Here is an 18,420-nt window from a genome sequence, read left to right as displayed (position 1 = left end):
CTGATAGCTCTTCATCCTAGAGTGTCTACCTGCAGCATTACAAATTTGATATAAATCAGCTGCAGTGGCTAACTAGTCCTAGTACAGCAGTTTACTCATAACATTTATTTTAGGCTTTCTAATAACATACATGTTTTCATAGTCTAAAGATACAAAAACTCCTGTATATACAACTTATTTTCCCTACCACTAAAGAAAATTTACTTTTAAGGGTTTACACTAATTAGGAGGTCAAATTCAGGTCACATTACTTGTGGAATTAATATCCCTGATTTCAGTGTGATTTATGTGAAAGTGAAATAAGTGGTATTTAGCTGGGGTACAGAAAACCAAGAGTGATACATCCAAATGAACTGCAGGGAATCAAAATGGAATTACTGAAATTACAGTCTGCAATTACTAAAAACATATTATGAAGTTACCATGCTTATGTAAAGAAGCTAATTGTAATTACCGAAATTATATTTAGCCCAGGTATTAACATAAGCATCTTTCATAAACATTTCTGTGAAGGGTCTAATCATTAGTGATCAAGACCTCAGTGCTCTGCTGGTTACAGAAAACACCTTTTCCAGCAGTAAGAGACTCCTTAAATCAAATCTCAGGGTTTGGTTTGGAGTCAGAATGCCACCTTCCAGATTACTAATCTCTGTTCCTACAGCAAATGCCATTTCCCTTTTTAATCTTCAATCAAATGACCCCAGAAACTAATTCCAGCTGGCTTATGAGTCATACTAAGCTTCAATTTCACAAAGATAAGTTGAATATATTTGATTTACAGAATATCCAGTCCATTGCTTTTTCATGGTATTTATTTCATAATGACTAATCAGATTAATTTCAATGTAAAATGATAAAACCTGATAAAAATAACACCTCCACTGGTTATACATTCCCAATTCATACGTCATAAACAGCAGTTGTTATATTCACTAAATAGTATGATATATGCTCCTGATTACACTTTTGTTAAACTTAGGTGTCAGCTTTTCCATATGTCCCCTCTGGAGGTCTGTAGTACTTTGGGAAAGCCATCAGCTGTATCATGTTGAATGCATATTTTCTGCATTTGACATTCTTCAGAACATTCTCTATGCGGCATCCTTCTCTAGTGAAAGGGGGAAAAAGTACAACTTCATGAAACATAGAATAAATAAATATGCTTTATTTGTTCATTGCAGAGTTTCAGCAACAGTTGAATTAAAAATAACAAGGATTCAACTCCACATTTTTGTTTTCCACGAGTGATGATACATCTTACAGAATTAAATCCAAGGCCAGGCCCAGTACAGTTATTGCCCTCAGAAATAGGTGATAAGATTTTCCGTCCCCCCTAATATATCTGCCCTTGCAGTTTAAAGTTCAGTAAAAAAATTTAAATACTTTAATGATACATTTTCTTCTAATTCCAGAAATATATTTGCCTTTTAAACCTTTTAATACCTTTTTTTTTCAATTTGTTTGCTATATATGTGCAAGTATACATTGCCCTAAAATGTGCATTCTAGGAATAAGGAATTTTATTAAGTCTGGCCCTAGAGATTTGTGAAAGAAAGTTTTATCTCTGCTTCATTTCCTGTATGTTCAGCCTTGCAATGAAAAAAAGAGAGAATGGCTTTTCAAACAGCCCAATCCACCTCTCTGCTTTATAAAGGAAGGATGTTCGTTCACACACAGTACAAAAGTCACAAGTGCCAAAGTGGTGCATCGAGACATAAACAGGACTTTGTTAAAAAGAATATAAAAGTGTCTTGAAAGCAAAAGCAACTAAAGCAACAATTACAAACAGGCTAATTTCATTACAAAACAGAACTTAGTATATTCTATTTACTCTACAGAAAAGGGTTAGTTGTAGCAAAGTAATAATAATTTATTAAATGAAAACAATCCCATCAGCTAGTTACAATGAAAAAACACAACGAAAGATAAGTCTCACAAACCATTGCCCTGCCATATTTGTCTAGGGGTTAGTTTGTGTTGTGCAAATTCTTTTTTTTTTTTTTTTGTCAGACTAATTACTCTAGAAAGAGGGGTTCAAGCATTCAGGATTCCACAACTTCTATACAGTGACAGCATTGTAAGTGGGCTTTCTTTGCGCTAATTACAGTGGGAAAGTTTTACCATGAACAGAAAGAGCAAATCAATTCACTCAATGCATAGTATACTTCTCGAAGTTCAGAGAAAAAAGAATGAAAACACAGTACATTTCAGACATTGGAATCTTAAAGATGAATCCTTGGGGTCTGAGACTGTAGAAATATTACAACATGATTCCTTTTTTCTAGAGTTAGTTTGTTGCTGTTTGTAGAAAAGAAAGGAACACAAGTGAAGTTTATTGATATTTGGCTAATAGCAAAGCAAGACTTAAAATAAGCCACACAACCAGCAAGTGTGAGCTGACAAGCAGCAAGGCGACAGGATAGAAGTGTCGAGAAGTTGGCTTGTTATCAGTTAGACAGCCTGTTTCGGGATCATCCGATTCATTCAGTGCTCCCTGGGTTTGTCTGCTGTTAAACAGGGGAAGTTAGGAACAGATAGAACAGCATTTAAGCAGCAAAGAAAGCCAACACGCAGGTATTTTGACAAAGTGAAAGTACATAGCCATTTTGATGAAATAGATTTATCTAAGTACTTCCAGTATAACTTTTGTGTTCTACAGCTGACATGGGAAGCATGATGACTGGGTAGCTACTAACATATTAATGCTGCTAGGTGCCTTGAAGTAGTATTCACAAGTGAAGATTAAATAACTTCCACAATGAACTACACTATCACTAAAATGAACACACACACTGAACAGAAATGAAATAAGGAAGTTGAAAAAAAAGTTAAGGAAACAAAGAAAAAAAGATCATGAGTATGTCACAATGCAACATTGAACAAATAGTGTCTCCATGGTGTTCACAAGCTTTTCAGTCCTGCTTCAGTATCTATTATGAAGTTTATTGGCAGAAATGAAAAGGCCACACACTAACAGCTATTCTAAAATAGTATTAAATGATGGTAAATTGACTTCAAAAATTCATCAGCACTGGTGACTCAAAGTCAATAGCAGTTCTTCTTATTTAAAGGCTTGCACATACATTCCTGTAAGTAAATCACCTTGTATCTTTATCAGCCAACACAGGGAGGAGGTAATCTACTTACAAGGAAGTTCTGTTGAATCACACTGAATTGTGTGGTCATTGTCCTACCAGAGCAACAAGGATACTTCCACTGCCAGGCCTTCCTTTTGTATTCCTGACAGATTCTCTGTAAGTAGAATTACTCACACTTCAACCACACATCTTCAATCCCTCTGAAGCTTACTTGCATAAACTCAGGAGTCCTGTTTATAGACTTCCTTTGGGCAGCAAGGACTGGCAAGATGTTTTATTTTTCTATTTACTATGAATATCCTGTGATGAAAAGATAACTTGCCATTTTTTAATGTGGACTTGAGAATATCCAAATATATCAGATGACAACACAGTGCCCTTTCAGAAGCACATGTCACAAGTATGCTCTTTCTTTCAAGAAAGAAAATGCTGTCAGACATTACTTTTACTGTCCCACAGCTCCAGGTAAGATGAAGAGGATACACTGAAGACAGCAGCAGCCACATCACCTTACAGAAAGCCTGCCTTTCTGACTTGTGTGTTAAATGGCAATGTTGCATTTCTTAAGCCTGGATAGCAAGAGAGGTGCGAGAACTGCATTTGCAAGTGGAACCCTAGGCAAGAGGGGTTGATGAAAACCTTTCCTTGCCTAATTTCTCTTTTGAACAAGCGTTCCATAATAAGTTCTTAGTCTTATTCTTTGCTGTATTCTTTGCTCTATTCAGTCTGTATGTTACACTAATAAAGGGAACAATACATACTATTTTAAATAGCAAAATAAAAGATAAAAAAATAAAATCCCTGCTATTTTCATCTAGGTCAAAGAAATTGCTGGTGGCAGTGCGTCTGCTGCTTTTGTTCTACAGATTTCAAGTGTCCATGGATAGAACCTGGGCAGAACTCAGACTTTACTGTAGACATTATCTCAGAAACTATCAAGAAATGAAGCTAATTGCATGATTTATTGGCCCTGTCAACACTGAAATAACTAATTCTGTGTTTCTCTATCAGACTGCCCCAGTTATGCCTCTGTCCTAGGGTCCACCCACAGAACTTCCTCTTCTGCTCACAGTGACATTACTATTTGTGATCAGCTGTGAGGACTAACTTTATTACTCTCAGTTAATGTTGTCCGCCACTATGTATTTCTATATACTTTTAAGAACCTGCTGCTTGCTGGTTTTCCTTTTTTTTTTTTCTTTATCTCTACAGCATCCCACAGGTTTGCCCCTTTCACACTGTCCCCTCACTCCCTTCCTACTTTTCAAGGTGAGCCTGCAGGTTTCAGCTTACTTCCATTATGCACATAATTCATGAGAACTCCAGCTCAACCCTCATTGTTCCATCTCCTCCTTCCCAGCCACAGAGTCTAGGTGATTCTTGTTTGCTCTGCATCTCTTCCATCACAGACATCATATGTGCTCCCACACCTGAGTGGATGCTGAGACCAAACTTTTTTTTTCTGGAGAAATCCATCTGGGCAGCAGTAAAGTTGAGCATTCAGTAAGTTTGCATAGCCACTGCATTAATCAGATTGATTGTTTACATCAATCTGGAGAGCCTTGGCTTTGCACATCAATGGTTTATTCCAAGCAGGCTGAGTCACACTCTTGCAGGTTGTCCCTAGAGGGATGAATCCTCCTGCTTCTGTGGTGTGCCTTGCTCTATTGGACTCCACATCTCAACAGTGTGACCGGCTTTTATCTACATTGCTACAAGTCCCATTAACATCAGTGAGATTTATGCAGGTGTAATGATGAAAATACAGATATAAACCACTTGTTCTATTTTTTTTTTCAATAGAGAAGCCTGCAGTACATTTGTTCTTTGATATGCTGAAAAGAATGATCAGTGTCTTTTAACATAAAAAGTTTTATCTTCCCTCGAGGAAAACGACTGTGAACAGCTGATGCACAGGGACTTTTGTTCCACAAATTAGTCACATCATTCAATGCATGATTCAATAAGACAAGCTCAAAATAGAGCAAGAGGATCCAACTCCATTATTAGCTTCCTAAGAACAAGCTGAGCAGAATAGCTAAATACGCTTTTAATTTAAGAAGAATATTTTATCAGGGTCAGATGCCTTGCTAGGGTCTGCCAATATTTTTCAATGCAGTGCAGTGACAGTGCCTTCCAACACACCCTAAAGTGTCCTTTGCAGTGACTATTAAACAAAGCAAGGACCTACACCCAGATGTCAGCATCATGATATTGCTTCCCCTGGCTCATCCAACCCTGGAGAAGTTTTACTGCAAACAGCAGGAATCCCACTAGTGCTCCATCAGCTGGATTTATTTGGCTTCTGACTGACAACACAACCAGAACAGAGCGCTAAGAGTGCTACATGCTAAGGTGTGAAGATACAGCCAAAATTTCAGATGTTATCTCCATCACAAATTGTACTTCAACAGCAAAAGGAAGAAGACTCGCAAAATAACCAGCAAGTTTCTATTTCACAAATAATTTTAAGAGAAGCAGTGAAAGCTTCTAAGTTTGTAACATCTGGAGACATGAACACCCCACTAACATATCATACAATTTTTATTCATTTACTCTCAAATTGTTAATTTGAGACCTACAGCACAGCACAAACACATTGTAGCAGCCAAGAGTTCTGTAAGTTAATGCAAATATAACCATTTCAGCCTGCCTTCTATTTCATTTGATGTTTTATCATCCTAAATTCCTATTAGGAGTTGCTGTATGCTTATCAAATGAGACAAAGGCAAAACAGGAGGTATTTTTTGTTGTTTTCAAATTCAGATGATAAATTATTTGAACCTCAAAGTAGTGAAGCAGAGATGATGAAAATGGCATGAAGAAAAAGCCTCTCAAGTCCTTACAGAGTCAAGCACACATATGAGGGCACATTCTGGCTTTTGATTATCAGTCACACTGATGTCCCTGAGCAAGGTTGTTGGAGGAGATGATTTTCACATTTTGGGATGTATGCTTCTTTTTTAGAACTTTTCCAGCTACAGTTATTAGCAACACTGGAAATGCTGAACTGTTCTACATGATTTATTCAGGTAGAATAAATAGGCAGCTTTCTATAAACAGGTGTCCTATGTGCTAGTGGTGACTACAGTTTGAATTCATGTCCTACTGCACTTGTACTTTATGGGAATTTTCCTTTTTTTTTGTGGACAGATTCAAGCAAGTATTTTCTGGTCCTGCTGTGTTTTTCTTGTTAAACTCCAGTGCTGACACAGAAAAACAGCAAAAGTAAGTTGCTTCTCTAGAGTCCCATCTGACAATAGTAGAGACTTTTCTTCAAATAGAAAGGATTGCTAACAGTTCTCAGTCTTACACAATTTTGATAACTTACCTATTCTTTTTCTTTCAAGACAGTCAAATTCAGAAGCAGCTTTCAAGAAGCAGCTTCTCTTAAGAAGTTTTTGGAATGAAAGCATCCTCATTTCTACATTATACATGTTACTGGGATTGACTGAAACACTTCAGAGAATAATCACCTGTATCAATGTACAGAACTACAGCTCAAGAAGGCAGCCTTAACTTTTTCAAAGAGAAAAGGTGGGATACTTGTGAACATCTAGCCATTACGAAGCTGCTGCACTATAACATCTAGAAGGATAAAACATGATTCAGACGGAAATAAACAGGTCTCAGCCTGTTTATTTATCTAGTCCTGAATGATTTCAGTATCAGAGCAGAACTCAGATAAAACATATAAAGGAATATTGGGAAACAAAATTTTATTTTGAAAGACAAAGTTGATACAATAAACCTCCAACAATTTTTAAGAACAAAAAAAATGGTTCTGCATTGTTTCAAAATAGAAGATAAGAGAAGGGAACAAGCAGAGACATCTTTTGTATCAATGATCTTTACAATTATTCCTTTTTCTGATACACATTTAATAACTTACAATTTTTTCCCCTCAAATCTACATAGCACTAAATAAAGTAGAAGATGTTAGAAACCAATTTTTGCTGCTTAGATGATCCTGTAATCTGAGCTCAAAACAACTAGAATTCCTGAAACTGATGAGCAGTCTTAGATCTAAGAATACTGAGGAATTCAGTCAGCAATTTAGACAGCTGCTATTTAAACATATGCCAAAAAACCAGACTGTTTATCAAATCTGTTTCATCAAATTGTCACACTAAACTCTCTCCTCATGTTTTACCTTTTGGGCTGCAAGTTTTTCCCTACTCTTGTTGCTTGTGCTGACATCCTCTATTTCCCTACTCCTTTCTTCTCTCCTTGTTTGGTTATAACACATGACTTTTCTAATGCATTATTTAGGAAATAAAAAGGAAAGGTCATATAACATGAGGCTTGACCACTGAGTTGGACCAAGCAGCAGATTCATGGTGCAGTCATGATGATAAGACACCTAGATCTTGAAAAACAGCTATTGTGAAATAACTGTGGGGTTTGAGCTATTATGAAATTTCAGTCTGTACAGTGCTGAAAATTCAATTTTGAGGAGGTGGTCAGAGACAGCAAGCTACTGGAGGCTCAGCGGTGGACAGGGTACAGATCTTAAGCACTATTATGAACAGGCTTTAACAGTTCAGTACAGAGCAACAGATTAATACAGAAATCCTCTTGCAGCAGTATTTAATAACAGGCAAGGAGACACTTGGTCTTACAGCCACACAACCATATCCAGGAAAACCCTATTGTCTAATGTGCTCACATGGACAGACAGGGATACTTTGGAAAGACACCAAAGTAAAAATTCAATTTACACAGTTGCTCTTTTGCTCTGCTGTGTATGTGTTCTCCTTGAAGTCAAAATAATTATAAATGTGCAAATTTATGACCTATTTTATCAGCTTAGCTGTGTTTGGATTTCCCAGAGCAAGTGAAAGAGGCACACACCCTGCGCTGCAGGCAACAAAACAGCACAACTCACTCCAGCTTTGGGCTATGGAAACATCTCCCAAATTGTTGGTTCGCCACAGAGCAACACCCCTACTATTTGTCTATGTTTACTTTTTAACATACAATTAACTCTGAATAATAGATTTTAAAAGGGCAGTTTCAAGCTTTATATCTAATATGCATAAAATATGCTACTGGATAATATACATCTCTACCAGTGTTAATCTTAGCAGTTTAGAAATCTTCTGATTGCAGAAGAATTAATATTTTCCTTTGTGACTGATACAGAATGCCTGCAAGAATGTTTTTCCCTCAACATTAAGAGTAACTATGTGGTAAAAAATAACATTGACAAAATGATTATAGTGAAAATATAAGAAACAAAGAAAAAATTCCAGTTAGAATCACAATTTTTGTCACTGGTGCATTTAAGACTCCTGCATTAGCAGGTTAAATTCACCCTCAGCATGTGAACAGCAAAGCCAAGTTGACTTTCTATGCCTGTGTCCCTTAATCTGCCAAAATGGACAAGGTACGGCCCCATGGGAACAGTACCTTGGTCATGCCAACTCCCAAACTGCCCTGGAATCACTTGAGAGTACACTTAATCTACCAAAACTGCATCAGGAAACATTTAATAATTTCACTGTATAAAATGACTGAGATTGTGTTCTAGAATCTATCCCCAGAGGTTTTCAATTTACAAGTGTGGCCAGAGGCTTCAAGTGCTGCAAAGTCATTGCGGTGACTGTGTGAGAGATTAGCTTCAGAACTGAAAAGTGATGGGTTTGCAGAAGAGATTCTTCTCTACCTGTCAAGACAGCTGAGCAGTTTTTGAAACATGATTTTCACCTCTACTATACTCCAAGGAAAGGATTTGCTATTTCATTCTGCTATTTACCAATAGTGCTCTGCGGTATTAGACATCAATTTTACAAAGGTTTATCTTTCTATCAAAAAATATGGTTCTAATAATCTTCCTAGGCACTCTTCTATAAAGTATTAGGATAACATGTATGGGAATTTCTCGGGACAAAATTGCAAAATCTTTCCTGACAAACTTCTTACAAGGTTTGAAATTCAGTCTAATGTACAACCAAAACTAAAACAAATGTGGTCTATATCTTTGTGCAGGAAAACAACCCAGCAAAACCCCACAAGTTTTACCTTCAGTTAAGCTCTGAATACCTATAACATTTCCCTTCCATAAGGCTATGGAACTGGCATAATTGGTTAGTGAGTCACACTTGTTTCCAGACTGTTTCTGTCACAGCAGGAAAGTTTCACTGAAGATGTATTTATACATTTAGCTCACATAGCACAGTGAAACATAAGCCCATGATAAATTCTTTCATATGTCTAATCAGGTTTAAATACTTTCTGTTGACCATGAAAATAAATCTTAGTGAGTCATCCCTTTTCTTTTGGCAAAATTTTTTTTAGTCTTTTTCCCCATGCTGAGGACAAGTAGCAAAGCTGATTTAAGAGGCAAAAAGGGCTTCCTACACTAGTTAACAGACATGTGTGAAAGATGATGCTTAAAATCTGTCATTCATTTTTAGGTGTTCAAATCTGTGGGTAGGATGACAGAATTAAGGTCAGAGAACTGCTGGTATAAACAGAAGATCATTAATTCTATGTTGCATCCCTAATTTGGGTATTTTAAGGGAGGAGGATGCTGAACAGCAGGAATTCTAAATTTGGATGTTGTGACTTGCTGGGTTTTTTTGCCTGCAACTTCAGTTTGAGATATACGAAAGGAGGAATGCAACTGCTTCTCATTAATGGCACCAACTCACACGGTCTCTTCATGGAATTAACCAAAGTGTGAGTCATAAACTACAGGAACTGCTAGTCCCTTTCAGCTAAATAATGCCAGTTCATTAAAACTTTCACCTAACACACTGATACTGTGATTTTTAAAAAACCACAAAACCCGTTTGAGATCTTACCTGCTCTGATCCCAGCTGTTCTTTCAGCAGCACACACAATACGTGGGTATATTTATGCAAGGTGAATTTTTGCACATATAGATTCCCCAGTCACAAAGAAAAACGCATCTAAATCTCATTTTAGCTGCTACCAGGAACAAAAAAAAGCAGTCCTGTTTTGGTTAGGTAGGGAGCTAACTAAAACAATCTATCCAAAAAATGCATAGGCTGGGATGCAGATGGCAGCAACCTGAAAATTGTATCCCAACATTACTACCAATAAACCATCTTCGCTTCTCTTCTCTTTAGCAGGTAGTTTTTAAGAGAACTTTGGAAAATGCAAGGAAAATTCAATTTGAATCAGAAACCCACTATTTTTCCATGTACTTCCTTCAGGGCAAATGACTAGGCCAGATAAAATTCTAATTTAAATGCCTTGAATGCATTTGTCATCTTTTCTGTTAATAGGTAGAATGTGGAGACTTAGAGGAATAAACCTTTCTATGAGAAATTAGGAGTGAATATAATTCTTTCATCTTACTTGTTTTGTTTCAGTATCTTTTTAGAAGGTGGCTGAAGTTTTGGAGCCTGCTCTTCACCCAAGTACCAAGGAGAGAACTGAAACTGAAATCTTTTAAACAATATATTGAATACAAGCATTTTCTCTTTGGCTGTTAAGCTGCATTTGAAGGGAAATTTTTATTTGAATGCTACTGCAGATTTGTTAAGAAGTCTATCATATCTCACTAAGACAATATTAGCACAGATTCACTTTTTAAGCAAAAATAGCACTGCACTGACAGGAAGAATAAAGTTGAAGGCCCATACTGTTTTGCCCCCAGTATCAAGAAAAAAAAGACTTTCAAAAGATTTGAAATCACTAAAGACTAAAAATTCAATAAGCCATATATTTACCTTCTGCATTCCTAAATCTTTGCGAGCAGAAAGGAGTAAATAATTTATAACACAGGTGCAAATGTCTTCCTCTCTGTAATAATCCTACATTTTTCTTACTGTTACAAAGAGCTGAAGGATATGGTTTTGCTCAGTGCAGTAGCAGTAATTGTCAGTTTGCCAAAGATCAAAGATGCAGCTCCCAGGATAAGCTCTATGAACTATGCTCAGGACTCCCCAAGCAAAAGAGGAGTTCACTACACTGTCAGCATCACTTAACCATGAGCTAAGTCTCTGACAGATGAAAAAAAATGGCAGTTTACTTCCTGACCTGGACTGAACTGTCAGATACATATTAATTTTTTTATAAAGTCAGTCTTTCCTGTGTTGCAGACTGTGTTCTCTGAAGCACACAATCAGGACTGTGGAAACATTCTCACCAGATTCTAACTACAATGCCTTGGGACCTTCTACAATTCTGCCAATTCCTGAAACTTTGGAGTCTCTGGCGTTGAGATATTTTAAGTATGAATGTTCCCAAGCACAGGTTCAGCAAGCCACATATGCAACTGCCAAGCGGAACAGCAATGGACTTTCTACATTTGGGGGCAATTGCAGTCACAAGTATGTGGAATGAATGCTATTTTAAAAAACTTATAATATGGAAAAGAGGGTGTTTTCCTATGAGAAATCCGAAACATAAAAAAAAATTGGAAACATCCAAGATTTTGTGGGAAACATTCATCCATTATTATTTTCTTCTGAAGAAGCAGCACGTCAGTAGAAATGTTGGAGTATTTTCTTCCTTCCCCAGGATGGGACACAGAAGGCAGCAAGTGGGTATAAATCTCTCACTGGGATGGTGGAGAGTGATCTTTGTCTACAGTGCTTTTTTCTACTCTATTATGTGCACTGCTTATTATGTACACTGGAAGGAAACAGTTTAAGAAACATTTCAAAGTTTCATCATCTCATGGTGCTCCCACTTTAGATAAACACTGTGGCAATTTTCCAGAAAAACCCTGTATTTTGAAATAACTTCAAAGTATTAGAGTACATGGACTGAAGTTGTGCTGGGGGCAATGCCATTGCCTCCAATTTTACACTCTCTTTGCAAGAATACAGTTCTCAACTATATCCTTATATGTATATAGGATTACAATCATATTACATTTGTATTACATTGGTGTATGTAATGTGTCTGAGACACATTACATCCTGGTATTGCTCATGTTTCTGGCCATGCTTTCTTTAATCACTAGGAAAACCAATAACACTTATTCATATGCTTCAGCTGTTTGAATTGAATAAATATGAGCCAGACACCAGGTGTTCATACAGAAAAATCTACAGTGCAGCCAAAAAGCACATAGGTTGCTAATGAGAAACATTTCATCCTCTCCAAATGCCCATAATGTCAGGCCTTAAGGAATTCTGCTTCCTTTTAAATTTCTAATAAATGCTAATGCCCTTCAATTATATTGCAACTCACTCCACATTAACCTCATTGGGAATAATACTGCCCTTCCAGGTGAGTGAAGGATGTCAGCACGCACAGTCCTCTCTAGCACTTGCTCATTGCCAGTGGACTATGAAAAAGTGCAGCCTCTCTCTAAAAAAGTCTGAACAGGCTGATTATGTCCCTGGTTTTTGGATAATCCTAAGCTTCTGTGTCTGTTGGACAGCACTTACAGGCTTCGAGTAACTAAACAATTTTGGTTTTTTTTAAAGATCTCAACTATTTTTATAGCTTTATTCTCAATTACCCTTTATTAAAAACTTCTTATCAGTTCATGTCATCTTGTCAGAGCCTGGTATACACATGGAAATGAGTCCACTTGTCTCTTTTTATTAGTATTCAATTCTGTGTTTGTTAAATACACTATTAATGTACAGCTACTGACAGCTTAAATAAAATTTATAAAACACAAAAGCTGCAATTAAACAGCAAAAGCAATTAAAAAAAAATATCTTTGCTGAGCTACAGGCATCTCTTGTTATCCCATTAATGTACACAGGGGACAGGGCTGGCTTGTGCACTGTTTATGTACCACGTGGTTCATAATATCCTTCCTACTCTCATAGAACATAAGAGTTGGTTAAAGCAAGCACTCTGAATTCCTTGAACTATTTCCTTTGGTTTTCTTGCCTGCATGAATTGTTAATGATGTCAGATATGAGATTCAAATAAAGTTAAAGACATGTGAGTGCAGGCCAGCAGCTGCACTTGTCAGACAAGAATGCTCATCAATGCAGACAGAGTATTTTGGTGTATGAAATAAAAAATGACATTTTTCCATGTATGGTGCACAGTAATGAAACACATGCAGAAGACTATAGAAAATGAAAAATATGATAATCCTCCCCAAGATGGAATTTCTCGCAGATAATGGAAATTTCAGCGGAAAAATAATGGGTTTAGATTCGACCAATAATGTTCTCTTGAGTACAGAATAATTTAACAACTGAAGAAGCAACAGACAACCTGAGGGCAGGGAAAGAGCTCTCTACCAAACTCTTGCCTCCATAAACAGGACATACTTTATTTAGAAAGCTTCCTCTCCCTCCCATTCATTCAAATTATTAGCTGCATATTTTTACTAAGGAACACTAATTATAAGTTCTTTTTTCAAAAATGAACACATCAAATCACAATGGTAGAAAAACTAGAGCAACACTTAATGAAAAACTGAAAAAGTAATCTTCAGTATAGAAGTATAACTTCTGCACATGTATCTACTCAAAATGGCTAAATATTTGCAGAATTCATAATATTGCTGAAATTCTGCAAGCCAAAGTAACTTTGTCCGGAAGAGTTACCAAATAAAGTTTTTCTATGAAAATAAACAACAATTTAGGATAAGGGCACTATAACTACATCGCTTAATGGCTACTGCTCTCTATGTAAACAAGGAAAGTAACCAAAGTGGACTTTTACCCTTATTTCAAAGCATGTAGTGGTTATTTTATCATATGAATTGAGCGAACAATAAGCAAAGGAAGCAGCCTATGCGTTGTAGCAGCTAAAGTTTAAACAGTAACTTAACAGTACACATTAAGTTTCTTACACATTTCTTCTTTTTAATAACTTCTGGCTTCCTTGACCTCATGATAATAAATAAATTAGTGTCTAGTGACAAGCATATGTTTAAAAGCACAGCAGGTTCTGATGTCAGCAAAATTTTCCTCATGCTAAGTTTTGCCCTCATACCTTTATTTTCCTTCAGCTGTTTACCATGATAACCACAGAATACACTTCTGAGATTGGATCCAATTCCTTTAAAAGGCAACATTCCCTAACCATGAGTGGCAAGTCTTTGGGTGCCAAATTTAACAGCCCAGGCTTCCTCTACTTCTACAGAACATCCTTAGGATGATTCAGGGCCCCTAAATCAGGCTACTAACCATCCTCCCCAGGAGAGTACTGGGAACTTGAGTCCTTAACTAGGCATTCATACAATAGGTATCTAAAGTTTTATGATAGAAACAGCTTGATTACAAGTGTTGCATTGAATTCAGTAGTCTTTGAAAATAACTTATCCAATGCCAATTGCCCAATGTTTTTTCCCTCTCATCTTCAAAGAGCTTTATAATCTCCAGCCCATACTTGCACTGCCACTGCATCCCCTAAAAAATGAACCTCACAAGCCTCAGATTTTATCTCCAGCACCATAAACATAGTCAAACATGATGGATAACAACATAAACTTTCAAGCTCACTTGAGGACAGAGTATTTTTGAAGGACAGACTTGATTTTTGTCTATAGTGTGAATAAAAGAAAAACCAAGAGATTTATGGGCCAGGAATTGTCTGGTTTAGGCTACATTATGATGTGGTATGGAACATTAGGCTTTGCAACAAGACTAAATGTATTTTATTTCTCTTTTGGCATTCCATACCCAATGGAGTATGGATAGCGAGCTTCAAGTTTTTATTTTTGCCATATAAGATCATTTGACTTTTTCCACTCCATTGTAGTATATATTTCATTTAATAAACCTTATAATTAAAAAAACCCTTCTAGTCTATTCAAGGATTACAATTCAGAGGGGGTTCATTTAATTCGAATAGTTTTAACATCTGTGGTTTAAGTTGCAGAAAGCTTCAAAAGTAGCTATTGAAGTAATACATTGCTTCATTTACACAGGAAATTGGATGCCTAATGCATTTTGTGGTGCAAAAATAATGAAGCTGTAGTATTTGCATAAAACAGCCCACAGTAATACCAGGTGTTGGTCCTGTCTGAAAAAAGGTTTTTAGACTTTTCCTAGCCCAGTGTTGATCCATTATTCCATTGGGTTACATATTAGCATAGAGATCAGTGAAGTCCTCAGCACAGAGAGCCACATTTGGGGAGGATGGATATCTCATCTGTGCCTGAAAAGCTGAATGCATGGGGAGAAGTTGCTTTTTAATTTAACTGTTGGTGTGGACTGTTAGTTGAGAGCAGACTGGCCAGAAAGGACTGATGACAGCCTCATAAAGATCTGCATTCCCTTCCCGACTTGGCATACAGCTGCTGAAGCTGCTTAGAGCAGGGCATGGAACAAGGCTCACCAGAGACCTCCAACAGCAAATTTCCAGCCAGTGTTTGCTGGTGTAATTCTTTTGACTTTGCTAGAGCTATTACAGTTTTAGTTCACATAAAATAAAAATTATTATTATTTGGCTTTTTGTCCATGAGTGTAGTAAGTGTATGGGGCACAAGCCAGTATTTTGGAAAAGAAAAACACATCAAAATTCAAAGCACTTGAGGAAGATGGTGGCTGTTATCAACACAGTACTCACTGGACTGCACACCTGGGACTATGAAACATGTTTGAGTATTGCTTTCCAAATGGTTTTGATTGGTCTGATCATTCTCTGTTTAAGAGGATCAGTCTCTTTATCTTACCAACCTATTAGTTGCTAGAATGATCTCATCTTGATAATCATGATGACCATTTCTTCTTCTGTTGGGTATGAATTTATGAAGACCTAATTCAAACCTAGAAGGTGAACTCCAAATGGTGTTACTGTATTAACTGTAACAACAAGCAAAGCTGAAAATTTCAGGGTTTAATCTCCTCAAGAGAAAAACACTCTCAGAATAGAACCATGTCTCAAAAATATCTGTCTTGTGTTTGAACATCTGTGTAAGCATGCAGGAGGTAATCTGTACTGAGTTCAAGTTCATTACCACCTCATTGCAAGCTTTTTACATTAGAATTAAGTTGAGACTGAAATGAGTTTTATTATCCCTATTGTGCTGCACCAAAGAAGATGCTTTGTGACAGCAGGAAGAATGATTGCCTTTGGGATAGAAAACATAAAATTTGAGATACATCTGTCACAAAAAGATTTTTAAAAAGTCTGCTAAGCCTACAAATACTTTTCTGCACTACGGTGCTCAGCATTGTCTTGCCAGTGAATACCCTTGGTGTAAAAGTGAGAAAATGTGTCTGATTTGAAAAATGTTACTGCGCTCAAGTTTCTCTGAAAACCAAGAACAAGAGCTTGATCACCTTGTATGAAATGACCACATTTTCTTAGAGCTTCTATCCCAAAATCTTCATTTACAAACAAGGTTCATCACATGAAGATAATAAACCTACAGGGCAACACAGGACATGAAAGTCTCAGGTGTTTTAATTACCTTTTAATTGCCAAGCAGAAACCACAGTGATGCAGAAATTAAGTACTCTAAAAACCATTTTCCTGTCTTGGAAAAAGATTTGCAAAGTTTGTAAGCCATTTAAAATAATTCGCTTCATTAAGTCATGTAATTAATTAACAATGTGACAAACTAATTCCTACATTTCTGTATTTGTATATAATGATACGTGTGTGTGCATATTATGTGCACTATAACACAGACCAAAATACTTAAGAAGGAAAGCTTTGATGTATGCCTTGTCAAGCATCACCAAAAGGTGATTTCAATCCCCTTTAGCCAGAGAAATATTTTATTGACGTTTGCTCTACTAGACTGAAATTAAGGCTGTATTCACACTAAGAGCTTAATGGAATTGTGGATGTCTCATCCCTGGAAGTTTTCAAGGACAGGTTGGATGGGGCTTGCAGCAACCTGGTCTAGTGGAAGATGTCCCAGCCCATGGTAGGCAGTTGGAATGAAGTGATTATTTAGGTCCTTTCTAACTCAAGCCATTCCATGATTCTGTGAAGTATTGTACTTTTCCCTCCAAGAAAGAACAGAAGGATGTGAGCTGCTACAAGAGCACAACAGTATTTAGAGAACACAGCAATGTGTTCTCTAAACAGGGGAAAAACAATCCTACAGAAGCAAAAGCAAACTGTGTCTGCCTGGCAGCACATCCTGGGCTACTTGCATGGCACAAGAGAGAAAACAAACAGCATCATAGTGATCTGATATGTGCCAACTTACTTTAAAAATAAATTCAAAAAGAGTCTTCACATGGCAAATGAATGTCAAACTAAGTTTAAAGTGATTGTCTACAAATTTGCTGATAATATCATCGTGGTAGCAAATTTTTACAGAGAAAGGTGACATAGGGAGCAGCCTTCTCCCTGAGGCAACCACACAGCAGGAAAGCAAGACAGGACCCTTATTCAGGATGATGTTGAAGGAAGACTATCCATCAACACTCAAAAGCTCACACACCAGTTCAGCAATGCCCAGAAGGCAGAGAGCCTTGAATTGTGCAGCCAGCATTGCTGCATTTGCTATGTCAGCATGAACCAAAGTAACAAAAAGGAGTGTGAAAACGGAATTAGTACTATGCAGAATGGTGAATGTCAGTAAGGTAATTAACATTATTTACAAGCTTTGCTAATGGACATTCAAGTACAGCAACAGGACTCTTTTTAAAGCAAAACATGAGATGAGGCCCTTTGAAAGAAAAAGTAGATTCCAATTTAATTTCAAGCAAAGGAAGGACTATGATGCCATAAAGTACTTTGCACCTCTATACTAGTTTTCTCCCACTTCAAAATTGAAAGAGATCCAAGTGCATTTCTTTCTCTCACCCTCTGATTGTCAATTATAAGTTTTTTAAGTAAAAAAACATTTGACTTTAAAAAGAGCAAGTGGAATAAATATTCTAATCAGTTATAACCAATACTATCAAAGCAGTCTCTTGTGGATTTTCAGTATCATTTCATGGATCTTTGAGAATGAGATATTGTTGTAGTTGCTTGCCTCTGCCTGATCCTACTTTGATCACTTCAAAACCAGCCAATAATGCCTCTGCCACGGTGCCAGTTTAGCCATTTTTATTTGCTTTCCTGAGGCTTTCGATGTAACAGCCATTTAAGACAAATAAACTTAAGAGCAGAGACCATGCCAGTCTTGGTTAAAGTACATGAGCTAAAACCCTAAAGAAACAAAACTAAAAACATATGAAAAACACTCCACAACAAACTACTCTGGACCCTCACATATTTTACTTACCACACCCCACAAGGCAGTTTGCTTGAAGTTGCAAACCTTTCTAAGCTGATTACTTTGTATTCTGTAGATGCTCTGCTGTCAACAGTTATGAAAGAGTTATAAAGGGATTTAAATTAAAAAATCACCAACTTTGGAATGATTGTTGCAAAACAAATATAAAACCCAACATTATTTGGACAGGAATTATATATTTTCATCAGATTTGTCAGTTCACCCAGGACACAAACT

The 18,420-nt window shown here is 36.8% G+C and overlaps 1 protein-coding gene across 2 annotated transcripts in view; it reads right to left on the bottom strand.

Moving 5' to 3' along the window:
* Positions 1 to 743: 743 nt before the first annotated feature.
* Positions 744 to 18,420, bottom strand: part of INPP4B (inositol polyphosphate-4-phosphatase type II B) — a 184,877-nt gene continuing 167,200 nt past the window's right edge. The window contains exon 23 of one of the 2 annotated variants that reach the window (XM_084203766.1): positions 744 to 1,108. In XM_084203766.1, the coding sequence (XP_084059892.1) occupies positions 976 to 1,108 (133 nt within the window). In that variant the 3' untranslated portion in view covers positions 744 to 975. The remainder of the gene's footprint in view (positions 1,109 to 18,420) is intronic. The other variant, XM_084203767.1, reaches the window with a different exon arrangement.

Source organism: Fringilla coelebs (genome assembly GCF_963513975.1).
Source record: "Fringilla coelebs genome assembly, chromosome: 4".
In the NCBI taxonomy this organism is placed as follows: Eukaryota; Metazoa; Chordata; class Aves; order Passeriformes; family Fringillidae; genus Fringilla; species Fringilla coelebs.
The sequence above is the reverse complement of the archived record's forward strand: the minus strand, read 5'-3'. Positions and strand labels throughout refer to the sequence as shown.